Genomic DNA, 21143 nt, shown 5'->3' with positions numbered 1-21143 from the left:
TATGGAAAGACTCACCCTGTATAAAATTTATAGCAACTTAAACGAAAATGCACATTCTAATTATTTCGCAATAAGGTTTAGATGGAATAAATATGTAAAATACAAAATTGTTTATCGTACTATTACGATCTCAAAATTATTATTTAAATATAAATACTTTTCTTCGGATTTTATCAGTATGTACTTCATAATTAGCCCACATCTTCCAAGAGCCCATCGTCGTAATAAACGACGATTATTAAGATTAATATCTTCATCGTCATACGAATATTCGAAAAAAAAAAATTTCCACGATAAGGAAATTGACTTGCAGGCATGTTATTATCCACTTTAATCTCCGACTTATCGATTACTCGAGTACGCATCCCCGTTCTCGCCGATGTACTTACACTGTTGAACGGGTCTCCCGTGAATCCATCTTGACACGCGCAGGTATAATTGCCGGGTGTGTTGTGGCACGCGGTATTGTCGCCGCACGCACCTGGTATCGTGCACTCGTTCACGTCCTCGCAGTGCACCTCACCGTCGCCGATATAACCGGATTTGCACTTGCACAAGAAGTTTGAGGGTAGATTGCAACATTCGGCATTCTGGACGCAACGCCCGGCGATCGCTGGGTCGTCGCATTCGTTGATATCTGCGGATACGGCACTGTTAGCAACGATGTAAGCGCTTAACACACGGCAGGATAATTACCCTCGCAATGAAAGCCATCGCCTCGGTATCCGGGAAAGCAGGAACATTGAAAGCTGCCAAGAGTATTTGTACAGTGGGCAAATATATCACAGGGCCGATATTTACACTCGTTCTCGTCTATAATTTTCAATTAAGTTTTATTGTAAGTTATTATTAATTATTACGGTATTATCATTTATTATTATGTTAATTAGATTACGGTTTATGTGTAATTACATATATAAGTTCAAGAGAATGGAAAAACATACGTGCAGTATGTACTTGCATCGAATTCATCCAAACGGTTTGCATGCAGTAGAAAATATGCGTATGTATTAAATGAATATTTCATAAGGCTATTTTATATAGTAAACTAGCTTAAACTACCGGGCGTCGCCCGAGCTTCGTATATCGCAAAGTGTCAAGAGGATAAAAACAGGGGAACGGGGTGGGATGTTCAGCTTTCACGATAGCCTATGTTTTCCGCAGAGTCCTAGGGAGTAACATTTGGTTCAGATCGGTCAAAGGGTCTAGGAAGTAATAAAAAATATGCATGTAGACAGACAATCTATTTCGTATAGATTAGCTGAAACTACTCGGCGTTATCCGAGTTTGTGTAAAGGGGAATCAAATCAGAGGGAGGGGAGAGGTGTCCAGGTTTCAACTGATATTTTCTGCAGGGTTCTAGCGAGTAGCTATGCATAATTTGGCCCTGTAAACGACGTTACCCGGAAGTATCAAGGGGATGAAATCAGAGGAGGGGAGTGGGGTATCAAGCTTTCATCATAGCTTATACTTTCCGCAGAGTCTTAGACGGTAACGTTGCAAAATTTGGTTCAGATCTGCCAAAGGGTTCAGGACGTGACAGGGGACACACATACGGACAGACAGATGTTCTATTTCATATAGACCAGCTGAAATTACTCGGCGTTACCCGAGTTTGTGTCAAAGGGATCAAATCAGAGGGAGGGGAGAGGTTTCCAGATTTTATGGTAGCCTGTGTTTTTCGCAGGGATCTGGAGAGTAACCAGGCAAAATTTCTTAAACTATCCGACATTGTCCAGGTTTCTTATATCACAAGGGAATAAGGGGGAGGGGAGTCCAGGTGGGTTATCCAGATTTCATGACTGCATTTTCTGCAAGCTCCTGGAGAGGAACTGCACAAAATTTAGTCATTTATACTACCCGGCGTTGCTTGAAAATGTCAAGGGGATAAAATAAGAGAGAGAGTGTGGTGGGGCATTCAGGTTTCGTGGTAGTTCATATTTTCCGCAGGATTTTAGAGAGTAACTAGGTAATAATTTGGTCGCTTAAACTACTCAGCATCGCCTGGGTTTCTTATATCGAAGGGATGAAATCAGGGGAGGGGGTGGGTTGTTCAGGTTCAGGTTTCCTATATTTTTCACAGTTTCCTAGAGAATAACTATGCTAAACTTGGTCCAAATCGGACAAACAGTTTAGGAACTTATAGAATAGACATTCTATTTTACACACACACACGCGCGCGCGCGGCTACGTGGATAATAAATATATAATAATGTAAATCGTTTCACAAACCTGGAACTTGACAATTACATCCTCCAAACCCATCGTTACAGTGACAGACCGAATCCAGACAGACACCGTTTTGACATTTGGTGCCGTCTTCTTTTGTACAATCGTCTGCAACATTTTAAACGACATTTATACATTGTATCTCACCGAAAAGTGATGATACATGTACGTCTCAATTTAATATTTGATATTAGAAAGTAAATATAGACCTACATATAGTTTTTTAACTTTCCCAAAATATTTATCAATATTTTAACATAATTGATATTAATATTTTTCTCAATGTATAAATAGAGATTTAATTTTATTTACGCAGGTAAATAGTTAACGATTTTATCCGGACAGCGTTAGAGGATATACTCATTTAGAAATATTTTGTATAAGAGGCACGAGCCATTTTTGTTGCCCATTAAGTAAGATTATCCGAGAAAAAGGGGCGGATAAATTGCAACTGTACTTCATAGCCATCGACTAATCGCGCAATTTTCTCCCGCCGGACCTAATCGCCGGTCGAACATCCAAGTTTTTCTCACAAGCCGCAAAGCCGCGATATGTTCGGTGGATTCGAGTAACGTGATCCATTGGCTCATCGGCGCCTCGGCAACGTCAATTACGGGCCCACCGTAGGAAATAACGTCCGTGGAAAATGAGAATAAAATTCCGCGGGCTAATTGCGACTTGTGGGCGTGACTCGGTGCAATGCGAAATAATGACGCGAGAAGAGATCCCCCCTTAATTGACCCGACGAGACGTGACGCTTAGCGCGTTCCTGCGGTTTGTGTACGACGCGTGGAAGAAAATTACTTAGCGGCCGTAATGACACCGAGAACGACGGTATGACGTGAGGAAACAACGGAAATGTTAACGACGGTGCGTCGTGAATGTCGTGCGACGTCACCCTTTCCTGTCGCCGCGAGGTGCACGATCGCCTCGCGACAGGATTGCCCTGACAATCTCCGGACGAATTACTCCGAGGGGGATATGTCTTCTTTTCCCAAGTAGCTCACCTGTGCACTTTAACCTGTTGCGCTGCTCGTCCGCGCCCTGAAAGCAGTCGACCCGATGGTCACAGAGCTTCGACAGCTCGAGCAGCTGAAGGACGTCCGTCGACTCGTTGACTTGGCAGCCAAAGTAGCCGTCCTCGAGGTTCAGGAAGAATACCTCTCGCCTCGATCCATGGCCGAGTCCTTTACGAGATTCGACCTGAAAATTTGCGGAATGGGTTTCATTAGTTGTGAATATATTTAAATCATTTCATTAACCTCATTTGTCACTCGTTTAATCATTAAATTTACGCTCTCTGTTGTTTCAACAAATTTTTAGTATTTCGATACGTCTTCAAACTAAGTTAAACTCTTTTAAGATAAGACGTTGTATTTAATTAATGATCTTCTAAGTTAAATGAAGAGAAAGAGAGAGAGAGAGAGAGAAGGAGAGAAACAAGAATTAATAAATTTGTTAGTTTGCAAAAGAATTAAAGTTATTAAAGGAACGTCTTCTTACCGGATACGAAGATAGAAGTATCCACGTCAGCAACGGCCAAAGATGTTTCATCTTTGCTGTAAAAAGATCAAATCACATCGAAATTAGTCACATTCTATAGATATCGCTCAGGTTTAAACGCGTGGTTTTTTTCATTTATTATTAACGATGCGCGATAATTTTTAGTGATGACTGGACGTAACAGCGCTTATCATCCTTCCGCGGAGAACGTGTTGCGGAAGAAATTTAAATAGATTCCTAAACACGCGCGCAACACAGCGACGACGATGACTTCACGCGGGAATCACCAGTGGTAATTGCATCATCGCGAATTCACAAGTGGTTTCGCAAAAAGCGGCACCACTTCGCGGCACCCTGAGAATGATTTTTCACGATCGCGCCGCATCCGGAAACGGGAGGGGGAGAGAGGGGGGGGCGGCAGGCAGGGAGGTACTCGCGAACGTTCCCCGCGATGTTCACGGTGTATAAATCACGTGGAAAGCACCGTGGTTGCAGGAAATCGTTGGAAAATCAAGCGTGGATACAAAACCGCAAGAAACCATCGAGCGTTTTTCAGTAGCAACGAATAAACCTACACCGGTCGAACACCTGTTCGACGAGCGAGCCTGCCGCTCCAACCCGTGGCTAATTCACGAATGTGCGACCGGTGAAGTCCTGTTGATCCATCAACCCCAACATGTAGGCCACGCGGTGCGTGGAAACGTCGAGTTTGTCCTTCAATTCGTATTTTACGTAAGGGGCGTTTTGATACGCGACAGCCTCAGGTAAAACACGCGCGAGTTATAAGATAAGCGGTAATGACGCATCAATAGAGCTGTAGATGAAAAATGGAAAATAAATCTCTTCATTAGAAGCAAGCTATTAGCGTCATTGATGGTCATTATTTATCCTCTTTTTCTTTATATTACGTATCATCAAGCCTGATATCAGTTCTATTATAGCGAGGCTTACATCGACATCGAAACTTCAAGTGCGCTTCGTCGATCCGCAAAATTCGTGGCGCGTTCGGCTCGACATGATGGGAAAATAGGTGTTTGATAGCGACCGTGTAGCTTCTGCAATGGAATTCGTTTGAGAGACGCGGAAATCTAAATCCTTGAGTACCCGCGATGAAGCCGCGGTAACCATTTCCTGTTTACCGCTCTTCTTTTTCGCAATTCCGTCGGCAGACGTCCAACTGTAAACGCAATTTTCGCGAGATAGCATCCCCGTACGCAAAAGCGTTCTTCGCTCTGGGGCCCGCAGGCCTCTTTCTCGTCAAGACGCAGCGAACGCACTACCAGTGCAACGAATAGCACAATAAGTTAGAGCCGCCGCGATCAACCTGGCGCGGTGAAATGTTAACGACTGCACACGCGGCCAAGCTCACAAGGAGGACTGGAGGGCGAGAGGGAGAAGGGAAGGAAGGACGTGCGTTCGCCAAGTCGGATGAAGAGGAGGAAGAGAAGCGGAAAGTGCGAGGGGGAACGAGAAGGCAGGATGGGAGAGGAGCGAAGAAGCGAAGGAACGCGTAATAAAGGAGGGCGTGCGAGTGCGATGCACCTGTAGCCCTCCTTGCCTCCCAACCACCTCGCAACGTCGCCGAGTCGCCCCTCCGCCCCACCCCTAACTCTTCGAGATACGTAAACCTGCAGCTGTGCGCGGGCCGGCCAACCCGAGGGAATCTAGTCCCTTCGAATTTTGTCACGGAAACCGGCCACCCCACCTCGCGTGCATATTTTTAGCCCCGGCTTTACTTCCGCAATTATGGTCAAGGTCTTTCAAATGTAGGACCTACATGGAGAGAATGTTTTCTTAAAATTTATCCTGAAAATTATGTAATCGTGGGACAACGTGGCATTTCCAAGAATTTTATGACAATTTTCAAATTTTATACCATACATTTTACTAGTAATTATACTTGCAATTAGTACCATTTTATACCATACATTTTACTGGTAGAATGTAGGATGGTAAAATCTCAAAAAATTCTTCAAAATGCCCCGCGATTACATGATTTTCAGGGAAAATTTTAAGAGAAAATTCTCTCCGTGCAGAAGTGTTTAAAGTAAAAGTTAAGTTCGTCAAAATTTAAAAGACATTACTGGTAATTGGGACGTCAGCGCATTAAATTGATATAAACATTTGTGAATGCACAAATAAATCTATGTCTATCATTTAAAAAATTCGTATTTAATAAAAAATGTATAATTGTAATGTCTGGGTGTGTTTCAGCCTTTACACACATTTTGTAGCTTCAATAGTATTACGAAGATATTATGAAAGCAAAATGATTATGTAACGGTTCACGGCTCGTGCGCGCATATAAAAAAAGTGTTCATTTTGTGATCATTCTCTAACAGGTTAATTATTCTTTACAGTTAATATTTAACTGTTTTATAAAATCGCTTGATAATTTAGCACGTCCGCGTGTAATAATCTTGACAAGCGCAATAACATCTACACAAATAAATTTTAGCGGTAATAAAAATTCTCCTGTGCATAATAAATCAATGAGTGAAGTTGCTTGTTCATTATAAGCTCATTACACTTGTGATTAATGTAATTATGGTCTCAATGAGAACGAATGTCTCGTAGAAATTTATTTAGTTTGGAAGCTGTAGAACAGATAGACCGATAGAAATGCGAAGTCGCAAGTCGCATCTCGATCGTTCTTGGGCTCTGACATCGATGTTTCAGCCGCGAGCGATTGACACAGTTACATCGGTTTTTGTCGGTGCCTCTTTAGCATATCTGTCTGTCGCAATCTTACAATAGTCAGTAGCTCTCGGCCATAATCCAGCCATGCGACTGTACATTTCAATTTTGCATTATCGTATATCTACATGCAACACACGAGCTGTATGAATTACAATGTTTATATGAGGCACGCGAAACACCTACGCGCGATATTATGATACGAATGCTGGCGATCACTTTGTCATCGGCTAAACCGGGAACAAATTATCACGCGCAACTTCTTGGTTGAGAAACTGTTCTGACGTTAAAATACGTTCATTTCTCAGGTTTAAACAGTTATTCTCGTTTTAGCTCATTCCATAATTTTCGCCCAATTTTAATTTTCATAGCAAATATTTCAGCGAGTTCTATTTAATTAATAGTATAATATAACATCCTTGTTAATCAAACACAAATTTCAGTGCCAACCAGTAACCCAGTGAAAACACTGACGTCGAATCGACATCAACGGGGTCGAAATCGCGTCCCAACTGTCAGTTTTCGAAAATAATTAAAAGTTTTGGAACTGTGTCTTTTTTTATTAAAAATTTTGTATTGAAATTAATTTGTATTAAATAAGTTAACTTGACAGTTCTCTCCAATAAGATGTTAAATGTATCCAAAACGTTGAACGTAGTAATTTAATACAAAAAATTAACTTCCAAAACTTCTAATTAGTCTCGAAAACTGACGGTCGGGGCGTGGTTTCGACCCCCTTGATTCGACGTTGATTCGACCTTAGTGTTCTCACTGGGAATGGGCTTCTAAGCGCCGTCAAACAAATTGCAGTTATATCCTGCAGCATTAGAGTTTCAATGGCGTCACTGCATTAAATAATCGCGAAACGGCGTAATTACCAGCTCCGCCCGAAATAGATATTTCAGGTCAATAACGACTCCGGTTCACGAGTCATCGGCTTCACGGATTTCTTCTTTATTATACTGCCTCGCCCACGAGACTCTCAGTTTATGGAAGCTTGCGGGTCAGGAACAACGTGTTTGCGCGACGTCGTGAAAGTGTCTATATGTGACTGGAGAACATCCTGGGTAGAGATTATTCTTTTGTGTGTGCTCGGGGCCAGGGATACGTCCCACGCAAGCGAGAAACAGGGGAAGACTTCAAAATTACAGCTGACACGTCTACAACAGAGCCCGGCGAGATGGATCACTTCGCGACCGATTTTCAATAGCTTTCCCCAAGGATGACGAGGAAAGCTCGTGGGCTTCGCGCGGGACGGCGAGCTAAAGGGAATAACGGAGCTAGTTGGACCTATCTCGCCCAGCTCTGGTCTAAAGTATCCTGATACACCGAACGCACAGAAGTAATAAGATCATTCGCTATGACTAACAGCTGGTTTGCAATTGCGCAACTTTGCTTGAATAACTCGGTGTTATTCGCTGCTCACAAAAATCATTAACCCAATATACAGACAGCATCAAAATTCATATACTTTCTCTTAACTGTGGTCCCCAAACCATATTAATGACGAGTGTGTCAAGAAGAGTGTCGCTTGTTTTTATTACATGTTAAAGAAATTACAATTCTTATAGCATAAGAATTGCGAATTCTTCTTCTTCTATTATAATGGCGGACATAATAAATAACTGACTATCTAGAGATTGACAGATATTGTTCGATAGAACACAATTAATCTTATTACATTGGCTATATTTTAAACATAAAATCGCAATAAAATTATATTTTATAGAGACTGGACTTTCTACATAGCAAGATACAAAGATAGCGTTTCATTCTTGTTTCATAGATTGGTCTTATTGTTAGTTTGGATGACATCTCCAACTGATCACTACGGCGATCCTTTAGCGACAGACATTTATGGCTTCGTAATGTCGCCTGCGAACGAATTTGCATGTTTAGCACCCACCGTCAACAATTTAATTGCATAACCGTCATGCTAAGTCTTCCTACGTGCGGCGCTGATTTCACGCACGAGCCTCTTTACGCGCTTGCGTAATTCCTCAGTAAAATAATGCAAACGAAACAGTTGCTTTTGTTCGAGCGCGTTCTCTTTGTTATGCCGGGGCGTAGGGTTAATTCTCATTTTCCGAAAGTATTAAAGCCGAATCTATATCATTTAAAACTTACTTGCGAAACATAAAAATAACGGAAACGTACTATTAAATTCCGATACTTATCTCAACGAAGTAATTGATTTAATGAATATAAATGACTTAATTACAAGACGACTGACAATGGAAGGTGATGGAAGAAAAGTACGGTACAGCAGCCCCGCAGCGTTCTAATTACCTGGCGTCTTCCTTTCGTTTCGCAAATCCGCATGTGTGTCAAGATGCATCGCGCGTAAGCATGTATGAATATTTATTTATATACGTATGTTAATTATAGAGACGAGAAAACTTACGAGGAAGCTTTCTCTTCGTCACACCTGCCGGAATCTGTTTACGTTTGCACATAATACACAAGTGTACAACTTATAGCGAGCACTGTGTTAATATAATATATTTTTTTTAATTTTAACAACGATGACACGCGCGCGCGCGCGCTCGTGCTCGCACGCGTGGAGAGAATTTTTTCCTAAAATTTGTCCTGAAAATTATGTAATCGCGGGACAACGTGGCATTTCCAACAATTTTATACGAGTTTTGTGAAATTTTACCATACATTTTACTAGTAATTATACTTGGTATACATTTTATTAATAGAATGTATGGTAAAATTTCAAAAAACTCCTACAATTCCTCAAACTGCCATATTGTCCCACGATTACACAATTTTCAGGGTAAATTTTAAGAGAACATTCTTTCCGTACACACACACACTCACACGGAAAAAACAATGTAGCTGCTGTAGCTAAAACTTAGCAAAATAGGGACAGCTAATATTTTAGTTGTGATAGCTCAATATTTTGCTACTGTGCCTATTGTATTAGGTGCGACAGCAAACGGTTTGCTGTCGTAGCAAAATATTGAGCTATCACAACTAAAAATATTAGCTGTCCCTATTTTGCTAAGTTTTAGCTACAGCAGCTACATTGTTCTTTCCGTGCAGCAACTATTATACGAACAAAAAGTTATATTGTACATATACATCTATACAATATATCTTTTTGTTTATGTTGCCAAAATTAAAAATATATATGTATATTATACCTTGCTTTGAGAGAATGTACGGTCGACTGCATCTAGAAAATCGCCGGATCACCAAGATCGCCGGATTTGAATCTATAATTTCAGGTAACGATTTCCGGGGAAGATAGCGGGAAAGAAGTCTTGTCCGGGAAGCGAAAGAACTCGCGCGACGCATAGAATTTTGTAAAACGGAAAACGAGAGGAAACACCGCGCTCGCGGTCACATATAATTCTCATTCAGAGCTTAATAACGTGATCCTGACTTTCGTCAAATTTTACTGCAATTCATGTAATTCGTGGGCGGATTCGCCGTGTCCCTCCGGGAGAAACCGTCCTACGTTCTCGTAACACTTGCCATCGTACGCCGATTATCTCCGTTTCATAATAATTTCCTTGAGCGCACGAAGGAAGTTTAGGTCAGTATCCGTGCAGACGGCCTCTAATTGCGCCAAATGATAGACGACGTTCACGGGACGAGCATTAAAATACAATTTTGCCACGCATCATCGCTAGAGCCGGCGATAAAATGATCGGAATAACAAGTCGGATACGGGATGCGTTTAAACTTTGACATAAAGCAGCGAATGTTTTATGGAGAGAGGTCTCTACATCGTACACATCTATCAACTCCGATGCAATCCAAGTATGTATTACTCTTTGATCGCTATTATTTGCTGACTATTTCGAATAAATCATCATTTCAAGATACGCAAACGATATGCTATTGACAATTACCCATGACATTTCTACAATAATGTACATTACACGGAAGTAATAATATTCAATAAATTTCAATAAAATGACATAGTAGATATAAGTATATTCTCATCGGTATGAAACTACACGGAGAGAAGCTTTTCTTAAGATTTATCCTGAAAATCATGTAATCGTGGGACAACGTGGTATTTCAAAGAATTTTATGAGAGTTTCGTGAAATTTTATCATACATTTTATTTTAACCTGTATTTTAACCTGAAGAATAAAGTATATTGTTTTTTAAAAAAATAACACCTATTAATGCTCGTTAACGTGGCCTTCTAATAATTATAATTTTTTATCATACATTCTACTAGTAATTATATTTATTGTTAGTATAGATTTTACTAGTAGAATGTATGGTAAAATATCGAAAAAACACTCATACAGTTCTTCAAAAAACCCATATTGTCCCACGATTACATGATCTTCAGAGGAAATTTTAAAAGAAAATTCCCACCGTGCACTGGTTTTACTAAGTGATATATTGAAAATAATCCTATTGAAATAAAACAATTTTTAATTGTTCAATTATCTTCATTCTTGCTACAATTGCTAATTAAGACGTGAGAGTAGATTTATCTGATATGCACATAAATAATTAATATTTAAAAAATTATAATGATCTAATATCACGTACTGTTTAAAATAAATATTAAAATAAATAAATAATTTTATAATATTACAAAATCTCTGCAATTTCTACTAGCAGCTTTTCTCGTGATAACTGCTATTCCAGGTGTGGGTAAACGGGATATTGGGGACAAAATAGAGACCAATGTGATCGGGTAATATCATGTGACATCGCGCAAGAGGAATCGGGCAGCCTCGACCTGCCGCTGCATCCTATTAGGAAATCCGAATTCTAGCCACGATCGAACGTTGATCGCGCTTGCCTGAGGCAACATCCGGCATGAATCAACGAGGTACAAAGCAGACGGCGATTTAGCCCTAAAACTTACGCCCACTGCAGAGCAACAAGAGAGCGGCGAGCGAAGCGAAACAGAATTATTCTGCGGCGAAGTGAAAGTTCTTTGGGTTACTCTACAAATACGCAGGCATAAAGCCGAGCGGGTGTAGGCCTCGTTTGACCGCCGAATCGATTTCAACATATGTACATGGCGTTCGCAATAAATGCAAACAATAGCGCCGGCAAGTTCTAATAAAAGCAATCATTTCTGATCAAGTGAAAACAAGCGCTATAATAGGATTACATTCGCACGTTATAACTCTGATTAATTAATTTTAAATGACTAATGCTTTTACTGTTATCCGATCGCAATTTACGACTCATCGTTGTAGAAACAATCGACAGTACATCTATTTAACTTTTAGTCGATATATAAATGAAAGAGCCACAGCCAAGTCTGAATAGTGTAACAGAGCAGTGACTTCAACGTCTGTCTATCCTTGTCTGAACGCAATCTGCCGAATCTATTCTCGGAACTGACATAATTTTGCACACGTATTGTCTAAATTGATGCGCTTAAAACCTTCACAATCCCTAGTAGCACAGCGCACTGACTAAACATTGGTCCGAATAATATGCATTTCCAATATTGGTTATATCGGAAATGCATTAGCCAGTATTCTCCAATGCAAAGCCAATATTGGTCACGAAATGAATGCAAATGTTGCACAATAATAATTATAATAACGTTAGATTTATATAGGAAATGCATTGGCCAATATTTAGCAATAATATGAATATTATACAATATTGCGCCAATATATTGTGCTGCTAGAGATGTGACGTGTCCGAGTACGCAAATTTCGGACAACTTAATTTGTCAACTTTGAACACTTCTCGTTTAACAATTATTACAGCCTCATTTTGGTGTTTTAAGATTTTCATGTCAACCTTCTCTTAGGAGTTTGTCGTTAATGGATGATGCGTTAGGTCCAGGACACCCTGTATAATACAGTCAACGCATGCATATCGCGGTAAACGTGCAGATAGGAACGGATATATGCGAAAAATGTTGTAAAAAAACGTTGATCACGTAATCGCAAGTAAATACGTGAGTGCGTACAGCGGTGCATACGAGCATTTATCTCGCGACGTTATTTCAAGTTAATTAATGCAGAGAGTGACCTTGGCTGGAGAACGACGATTAGACGACTAGCTCTTGCCGAAACTCCCCCCCCCCCCCTCCACCCATTATCTTGTGCGAGTCCGTTGCGTGCAAAAGATTGTACTTGTGCATCGCTTCTGTTTGCTATAGAAAAATATAAGACGGTATCAGTGCTTGTCATCTAATAGCACCGTTGTCCGTCTGACGCGGGAAAATAATGATAGGTGCATTGACCAACGACATGATAATTAACTTGGCGGAGTAGCGCGATAGCGTCGTTCAGTATTTCATAATTGACAATAGTTGCCACTGACCGCCTTGATTTATTTGACGCGTTGAATTAAAATCGTGTTTCGTACGCTCGATCCCGATGTCACGCACATGGCGAGAGAATCCTCGCGTGGCGCGCCATACGCTCGTACCGAAGTTACTGCTCAATAACGACGCTCGCGCGCGCGAAGCCGTTGTAGTAAAAATTTTTCCCCGTTTGCTTATTTACAAGTACAATTCGCAAGCTTCCGATCGTAAAACGCGTCGTCTAACTGTAAAGCTTGTTGCAACGTAGCCATTTTCCACGTGCACGAATGTAGGAAGTAGGGTCGAGTCACAAGTCACGTGAGATATGAGAATGAGGCACAAGAGAGGACGAGACGTCACGAAAAGTACCGAATTATCGGGAATCGAGGCGTCTTCGGAAAAATTAAATTTGCAACGAGCGAAAAGAAATATAAGAACTTGACTCTTAAGTTATAAGCAGTCCATACATATTCCATATTTCATTGGGGACTTCTGTTCTCTCTTCTTGACTGTTTATATTTTTATTAATTTACGCATTCGTGTGTAAACCAACGATATTTACCCCTAAAATCACAGATGCGCGATTGCGATTCGCACGGCCTCCATCTGTACATATACGTCCTGTCTGCCGAAGGTCTGTTTGTTCGATACACGTTGAAAGAGTCCCCGATAAATTAATCGCAGCCGAGAAACCCGCGATTACACATCGTGAGTCAATGAAAAAGTAAGAGAGATCGCGGACGAGGCGTAGATACTAACAACCCGCTGCGCCGCGGCAGATTAGTGTGTCAACGATTTGAAAAAAAAAAGCGCCCGCGACTTCAAGACGCCTCCGCACCAGCCGATTTTCTAACGGTTCGTGACAAAATTGCCGTGTACCGTATGGAGATCTATCGCTGGATGTAACGGATTGCCGCTTCTTGCCATCGAGGTTACCAATCGTGAGCTGCATTCGAGTATCCGCCGGCTTGCATTCTTTCATACATTTTTTTGTCAAACGAAATGAGATTTGACTTAGCCTCAGCAAAATTGTCGCTCCGGTATTAACTTTTGTAATGACGCAACCAATAATATTTTAAATATTTACCCCCCCCCCCCCACTCCCTAATGAGAAATCAACGTCGATGGGGTCGAAACCGCGTCCCAATCGTCAGTTTTCAGGAAATAATCAAGTGTTTTGGAACTTTTTTGTACTAAATTACTTCTGAACACTTTTAAGATCTTATTGGAGAGAACTGCCAAGTTAACTTATTCAATATAAAATTTAATACAAATTAATTTTAACGCGGAATTTTATACAAAAAAAAGTTCCAAAACTTTTAGTTATTTTCAAAAACGGTGGGGACGCGGTTTCGACCCAATCGACGTCGATTCGACGTTAGTGTTCTCACTGGGTCGTTGAATCCCGAAACGACGCGTTAAAAAGACCAGCACACTTATGGTGGCTGATATAATGCAACGCCGTATTTACATTAAGTTTCTTTTATTGTCTTATTTGCGTTCAAGTTAACTTCTCACATAAGCTACACGCTTTCTTTCGCAGAAAAGCGTTCGCGATTCTCTATTCTTTGAGCAGTGGAAAGCCGACGGTGCGAGAAAGGCGTAAGATGACGCGCGAAGCAGAGGCGGAAAAGCAAGGATCCGACGAGTGCATCCATAAAGCCATATCCGCGCGGATCGTGCGACCGACAGCCAAGGTTTTTCGCTCCGCCAACCTCGTTAAAAGATTCGCGTTACATTGCGCGTAACGGCACACGTTTTCGCGGGATAATTAATTTCTGGCCCGAGTAAGATCGCCTCGCTATGATTGCGGCGCTACGTAACAAAATATCTTTAGATAACTCTCGTAAGCGTACACGTTTCGTCTCGTTTGAACCGAATTTTCCTCAAGTTACGACAAGTGTTCTTACAACGTAAGACTCTGATTTAAAAATATAAAGATGTGGGGACTACAATGCAATAAATAAATTATATATAAAGAGAGAGAGAGAGAGAGAAAGTCCCCTATTACGAGACAAGTACCGAATATGAGATAGCGGGCTTTCTGTTAAATTAATAAGCAATCATCTATTGGTTCCACCATGAATTTATTGCTCTTTAGTGGAAAATTCGTTGTTGTATCGCGTAAGTGCAAGCAAAAAAATACTTGGGATTGAATTTGAACGTTGAAAACCTGCTATCTCACATTAGAAGCCTATCTCATAATAGGAGACTTGCCTCTCTATATGTATAATATATTACATACAAACAATAAGTGAAATAAGAGCGTGAATACTTTTGTTTTATGTGCTCGCAAAAATAGGAATGTGATAAGCCTGACTCTGCCTATGTAAGGACTAATGAATCAACGAACAGAGCACCCGGATAAAATCGAGATATGACGCACCAAGGTCACCACTCGTTAACGATTACCGCTGAGCAGAGCTTCTTCATTTAATGCCGCGCGATCGATCAGCTTCTATAGATGACGTTTCTATCGCCGCATTAGCTGCAACGATTTGCTCGCCGTGCTTTTTTTCCCACGCGCTGAAATCCCACAAACGACGTGGACTGCAAACGGATCATCCCGCTTGTGTGGGAAGCGCACAGAGGCGAAGTATCTAACGGATATATGATTAATCTTTCAGTAGATCGTGCATCCACGGTAATGCGTGCACGCGCGGATTTTACCGTATGCCGCGCGCATTCCTCAAATCGAAATTTGCAATAATTACCCGACAACTTAAGGATGTATTGGACGTACAATCTTAGACAAAAGTGCATGAAATTGGAAATACTTAAATATCTACTCTTAACGCATAGTAAATCTAGATGTAAGAAACTTGAACGATAGTTGGAGTCTTACTTGTATTCCTACAAAGGTATTTTTCACTTTACAAATGTTTTTTCCTGAATTATTTGCGATTTTTTTGCACTTATGAGCCTAAACTTTTGATAGTGAAAATACTCTGATTTCAATTCTTAATAACGTCAAATATTTTCAAAACTAAAAAATTCGTGCCGACAGCACGAATATCTCAAGTTATATTTTATTATATTTTATTTCTTTAAAACGGTGCAGTAAAAACTATTGAAACTTGGCAGATATTTTCATCTATTCGCATACTAGATGTATAAAAAAATTCAAAACACTGGTACTATTTCTTCTACATTTTTAAGCTGTTTTATCCGTGAAGATCGGCTTTTCCCATAAGAGTACGTGTAAAATCAGTGTAAATTAAAATAGTTATATCTCAGCAACCGTTTAGTGGATGCATTTTTACTTTTCTGCAATAAATTAGGAAGACTAAAAGAACAATTTCACAAATTTTTAGCGACTTTGTACTATTTTGAAGATAGGTCCGATACATCCTTAACGTGCGCGCAAGCGCGCGATTCTTGCGTGTAAAGTCTTCCGAAGGTATCACGACTTTGTCGAATCGCGTGAAAGATGCCGCGCTTGAAAAAGCTCACCTTGTCGGAAAAACAAAACGGCTCGACGCCGTCTTACTTGAGAATGATTCGGAATGAAAGTTTTAGAAACGGCACATTTGCAGAAAGCGTGCGAAAAAGGTGCGCGGTATTTAGAGCTCATTTACATCGGACGGACTATCGATCCGCCGCAGAAATTTCTCCTCGCTCACGTACGCGCCACGCAACATGCTAACGGGTGTTCTCCCTAAACATGGGAAGACCGGTGACAGGAGGAGCGATCGGCCGCGAGGTTGCTCGCGCGATCTGTTGCAAGCGTTGAACTCACTGGGTGACGCACGATGTCCAGTTAAGGCTCGCATAAGCGGGACTCGCGTAATCGATCGTTGTGATTTTACCGTCACGCGTGAGACATGCAGGATATAATCAGTGCCTGTTATATAACAACTTTTAAGTTCCCAGTCGAGTTTCTCATCATAAATGACTGTCATCTTTAATTTCGTTTTTATAAGCTGGAATACACTTTGGAATTTGTAAAATATTATAATCTCTACACCGGGGTCGGATTAGATCTCGGATAAGCCGTAATCGGAAATCCGCTATTAGGAAGAGGAGAAGGAGGAAGAATTTCAATGTCGTATAATATACCGCGTAGGAAAGAAATGCATTCAACGCGAGGGAGTGCCATCGAAATGAAAAGTACCGTTGAGGCAATGCTCTCGTCGTAATATTTTTATCACATTAATTAGCAAGTCATCGAGATATTCAATTGAACGAGGCACAATCATTTCATTCATACGACATCGCGTTGAATGAGATAAACTTAATTTACGCTCTCTGAAAGCTCAATCAGTGAAAACAGCGAATGGTCACCGATTTACAGTTGTAAGTATACCACTGCGATTTCTAGTGGTACACTTACAACTGTAAATCAGTGCGTAATCACTGTTTTCAGTGATGATCCACTGATTGGCTTGTAGAGAGCAGCCACGACGTGACTCAGGTCGAAACAAGATTATCTCGTAGTTTAACGACAATTATGTCTACCCCTTCCGCACTGATAATACAAACACCGTATTATTGCGTACGCCTAGGCGATAGCTAAAAGGGAACGTGAGTCATGGAGAGAACAACGGCGATGCGATCGAGGAAACGCGCGGGGGAACGGACGCGGTGCCAGAGAATCGCTCGTATTATCGAGCGATGAGGTACTTAGGCATACGTTGCCGGCGCGGAAATACCGCGTTATTATTGGTTTAGAAGAAACGCGTATACACGCCTAGATGACTGGCGCGAAACGGTAAATTACAGCAATTTTGCCGCGCGCCGTCTAACACGTGTTGCCCATTGTGACGAGAGTCGGCAAATTGATTGCCGCAGTTGTGAAAATTCACCGTTTTAACGGCATATATCGTAGGCCATTTTTCCCCGGCCTTGGAATGTTTGTATATCGGCGAGGCGCTACATACCGACGGCTATTACACCTTTTGTTTCCCGATATCAGACCAGAGCGCACGTATACGAGCTATTAATTTTATCTCTCCCGCCGGTTTTCGCGGTTGGCTCGTAACAGCGTCACTTCTTCCCTCTTGTAATACGATATAATTGCGGTAGCAGCGCGATGGATATACTCTCCCTGCTAGATTCTCCCTCCCCCCCCCCCTCTCTCTCTCTCTATCCTGTCCTCTGATACGAAAATTATTAGCCGTCCCGCACGAAGACAGCGGATGAAGTGAAGACGTCGTCCGTCGTATCCTCCACAACGTTGCACCTTATAGATTGTCCCGCTATGTCGTTAGGCGTCATGCAGATAGTGGAAATTAGGATGTAATCTAACTTTATAACCAGGATGTACCTGTTCCGCCAGCAGCGGAACGGCTAAATCTTGATGCGGGGAGAAGAAATATTACAAGTACCATCCTTCCACACGAGACCGCGGCTTCGGGCAGTGAGTGAGAGAATAGTAGTTGACTCGGGGACACAGGGGGATCGATCAAAGGAGGGCAGCACAATTTCGTAAAGTAAATCACGCGGCTGAGGTTTAGTCTTCTTGAATAAAAGTTTTGCCAGTTGGGTCGATTAAGTTTCCTACGTTGGTTAATCATTCACTGGCGACAATAAGTCCTTATTCATGTTAAATGACACTTGTATCAATATCTTTATGGCAACGACGGCCGAGAAATAAGATGTATGCTTATTGGCAAGCGCTAAATATGAGAACTAATCAAAATTGGCGAAGGTGTGAAGTTTAACCAGCCGCGGATGTATAATTCAAGAGCCGGCGCAAGAAAAGCCGTAAAGTACAATCCTTTCCAATTACTTTTGCTGAAAAACACTCCAAGGTCCACGGCATTTACAAAAGGCACCGTGGGTGTCGGCCGATGAATATATTCATGATATACAAAACGAACACAAGGAGGGCCCGTTTCGCGCTCGCCCAGAACCGGCAGACGTTACTTAGAGAAACGGCACTCCGCGGATTTTCACTCGCGACGCTCCGCGACCTTTTGCAATGCCGAGTCTCACGTGCCCGCGCCGCGAATCGGCCGTAGACAAGGCTAGCGGAAGAAATCGTCGTCGCCTGCCTTCGCGACCGTCGCCGGCGATCATTATCGGCAGAAGCGTGACGGCTGCAGTCAATGAAACAATAATCAAATTGCCCATGTAATGGGGAAGGAAATACGCGCGGCGTTACACGCGGTGTCGTTACCGGTGCGCTTACCACGGCCCGTCCAACGTCGGAATCCCGACGAGGACTCGAAAAGTAATTTGCGCCGTGACCCTCTCCGACACCGTCGTCTCGAGGCTGAAATAATTGCGTCGTAACCGTTAAGGGGTGGAAGGTCGAGAGGAGAAGCTGCGCGCGCTCTCGGAGAGACGCGCGGAAATGTATCCGCGGGGAATTACACCGCGATGTTACGTCGCGAATACGCGCGTTACCTCGTGCTTATTACACGATCGCACGTCGTGTCGCATTTATCGCGCTGTCCTGTCGCGGGGGGAAAGAGAGGGGAGAGCGCGTTAATATCGCGCGATTAATAGACGCGCGAACCGGAAGCCGGAAGTGTTCTCGCGATCTTACCGCGATATTTTTACGGGGAATCCCCCCATCGGCGAACGACGATGAGAAACGTGCGTTTAGATTCCTACGGCTTGCTCGCGGGAAAGAAAATGTAGCCGCCGCAGCTAAAAACTGCATGTGGTAACTAAATTTCAGTTGTAAAATATGAACAGCTGATATTTAAAAAAGTCTCCTATTAAGAAAGAGGATCCTAATAAGAGATAGCGGGGTTTCTACTACATTGATAGGCATCATCTGTTGATTCCACTATGAATTTATTGCTCTTCGCCGAAAGATCGGCTAAGGCAAAAATAACTGAAGTAAAAATGTTGCCGTATAAATACTGGGGGCATCTACGTCGTTTTGTGTCGCAACATTCACTAAGTTTGCTGCACAAAACGCGCATAGTTGTCTCGACTACTTATCACACCAATGTGGGACAACCACAGAGCTGTCCCAAATATTACTATTTATTAGCAAAGTTGGGAACGTTTACCTTAAAAAAATAACGCGTTACCGTTACCGTTACTTTTTGTAAAAAGTAACTCGTTACCGTTACTCGTTACTGATTTTAAAAAGTAACGCGTTACCGTTAATTAGAAAGTAACGATTCGTTACTTTTTTCGTTACTTTGTTGAAATGCTAAAGTAAGATGTTAGATTATTTAATAGTCTATTTAATAGACTATTAAATAATAATAATTATTTAATAGTCAGTATTAAAACTTAAAACTTTAAACTAGTTTCTACATAGCAAGTCATCGAGCATACAGGAGCTCGATTCTTGAATTTGTTCGAAGGAGAAACATATGCGAAAATTCTGCTCTTACAGAAAAGTTGCAAGTTGATTGGATATACGGCGTGGCTTTTGACCAATCGACTTTCAACTTTTCTGTCAGGGCAGAATTTTCGTACACGTTTCTTCTTCGAATGAATTCAAGAATCGGGCCCCAGAATTAAGACATCGATAAATGCTTACAGCGCATTCTCATGCACGGAAAAAACAATGTAGCTGCTGTAGCTATAATAAAACTTAGCAAAATAGGGACAGCTAATATTTTAGTTGTGATAGCTCAATATTTTGCTACTGTGCCTATTGTATTAGGTGCGACAGCAAACGGTTTGCTGTCGTAGCAAAATATTGAGCTATCACAACTAAAAATATTAGCTGTCCCTATTTTGCTAAGTTTTAGCTACAGCAGCTACTTACATTGTTCTTTCCGTGTGCGACATTGACTTCCAGCGCCCAATATCGGAATATTTCTGTCCAATCAAGAACAATGCGCGCGACCAGCGCACGATCTGTTGAACAGATGTAAAAGATAATAGGGAACTAAAAATGTAACGACGTTACCATTACAGACATGAAAAAAGTAACAATCGTTACCGAAAAAAAGTGACGAAAACGGCAACGGCGTTACAAGTAACGCGTTACTTCCCAACCCTGTTTATTAGGGTTGTGTCAACCCTAATTAGACGTGCGGTAACCATATCGATCTCTCCGTGTTGGAGTGAAATCTGTTGAATAAAAAATTCATTGTCAGATCGTGTAATGGTGGCGAGAAAAGATTTGGGATTGAATTTGGATGTTGAAAACCTGCTATCTCATAATCGGGGACTCTCCTCTAGTTGTGACAGCTAAATATTTTGCTACTGTGCCTGTTGTATTAGGTGCGACAGCAAACCGTTTGCTGTGTGCATTAAAAATGTATAGTTGTGGCAGCAAAATATTCTCAGCAAACCATAATTAGCTACTCTTTGAAAGTCATTCAGTGGATCACCACTGAAAACAATGAATATTCACTGATTCACAATTATAATGCACTGACTGACTTTTAGAGAGTGCGGTAGCGAAAATTTGTTGTTCAATGTTCCGCCGCGTTTATTTGTCTTCCAGAAATGAAAAGTGTGTTGTAACGTAGAAAAATTCTCCCTTCCTTCGAGTTCGTTAATTGTTACTAAGATTTTACACGGAGTTTAATAT

General features: G+C 41.5%; 1 protein-coding gene across 1 annotated transcript in view; it reads right to left on the bottom strand.

Moving 5' to 3' along the window:
- Positions 1-21143, bottom strand: part of LOC105560058 — a 117810-nt gene that overhangs the window by 82041 nt on the left and 14626 nt on the right. The window contains exons 2-6 of the mRNA XM_012008806.1: positions 3733-3788; positions 3237-3432; positions 2233-2337; positions 697-813; positions 390-637 (exon numbers count right to left, since the gene is read on the bottom strand). Coding sequence (XP_011864196.1) covers positions 390-637; positions 697-813; positions 2233-2337; positions 3237-3432; positions 3733-3788 — 722 coding nt within the window. The remainder of the gene's footprint in view (positions 1-389; positions 638-696; positions 814-2232; positions 2338-3236; positions 3433-3732; positions 3789-21143) is intronic.

Source organism: Vollenhovia emeryi, unplaced genomic scaffold, assembly GCF_000949405.1.
Source record: "Vollenhovia emeryi isolate VEMERY1.0 unplaced genomic scaffold, V.emery_V1.0 DF939243.1, whole genome shotgun sequence".
Lineage (NCBI taxonomy): Eukaryota > Metazoa > Arthropoda > Insecta > Hymenoptera > Formicidae > Vollenhovia > Vollenhovia emeryi.
The sequence above is the reverse complement of the archived record's forward strand: the minus strand, read 5'-3'. Positions and strand labels throughout refer to the sequence as shown.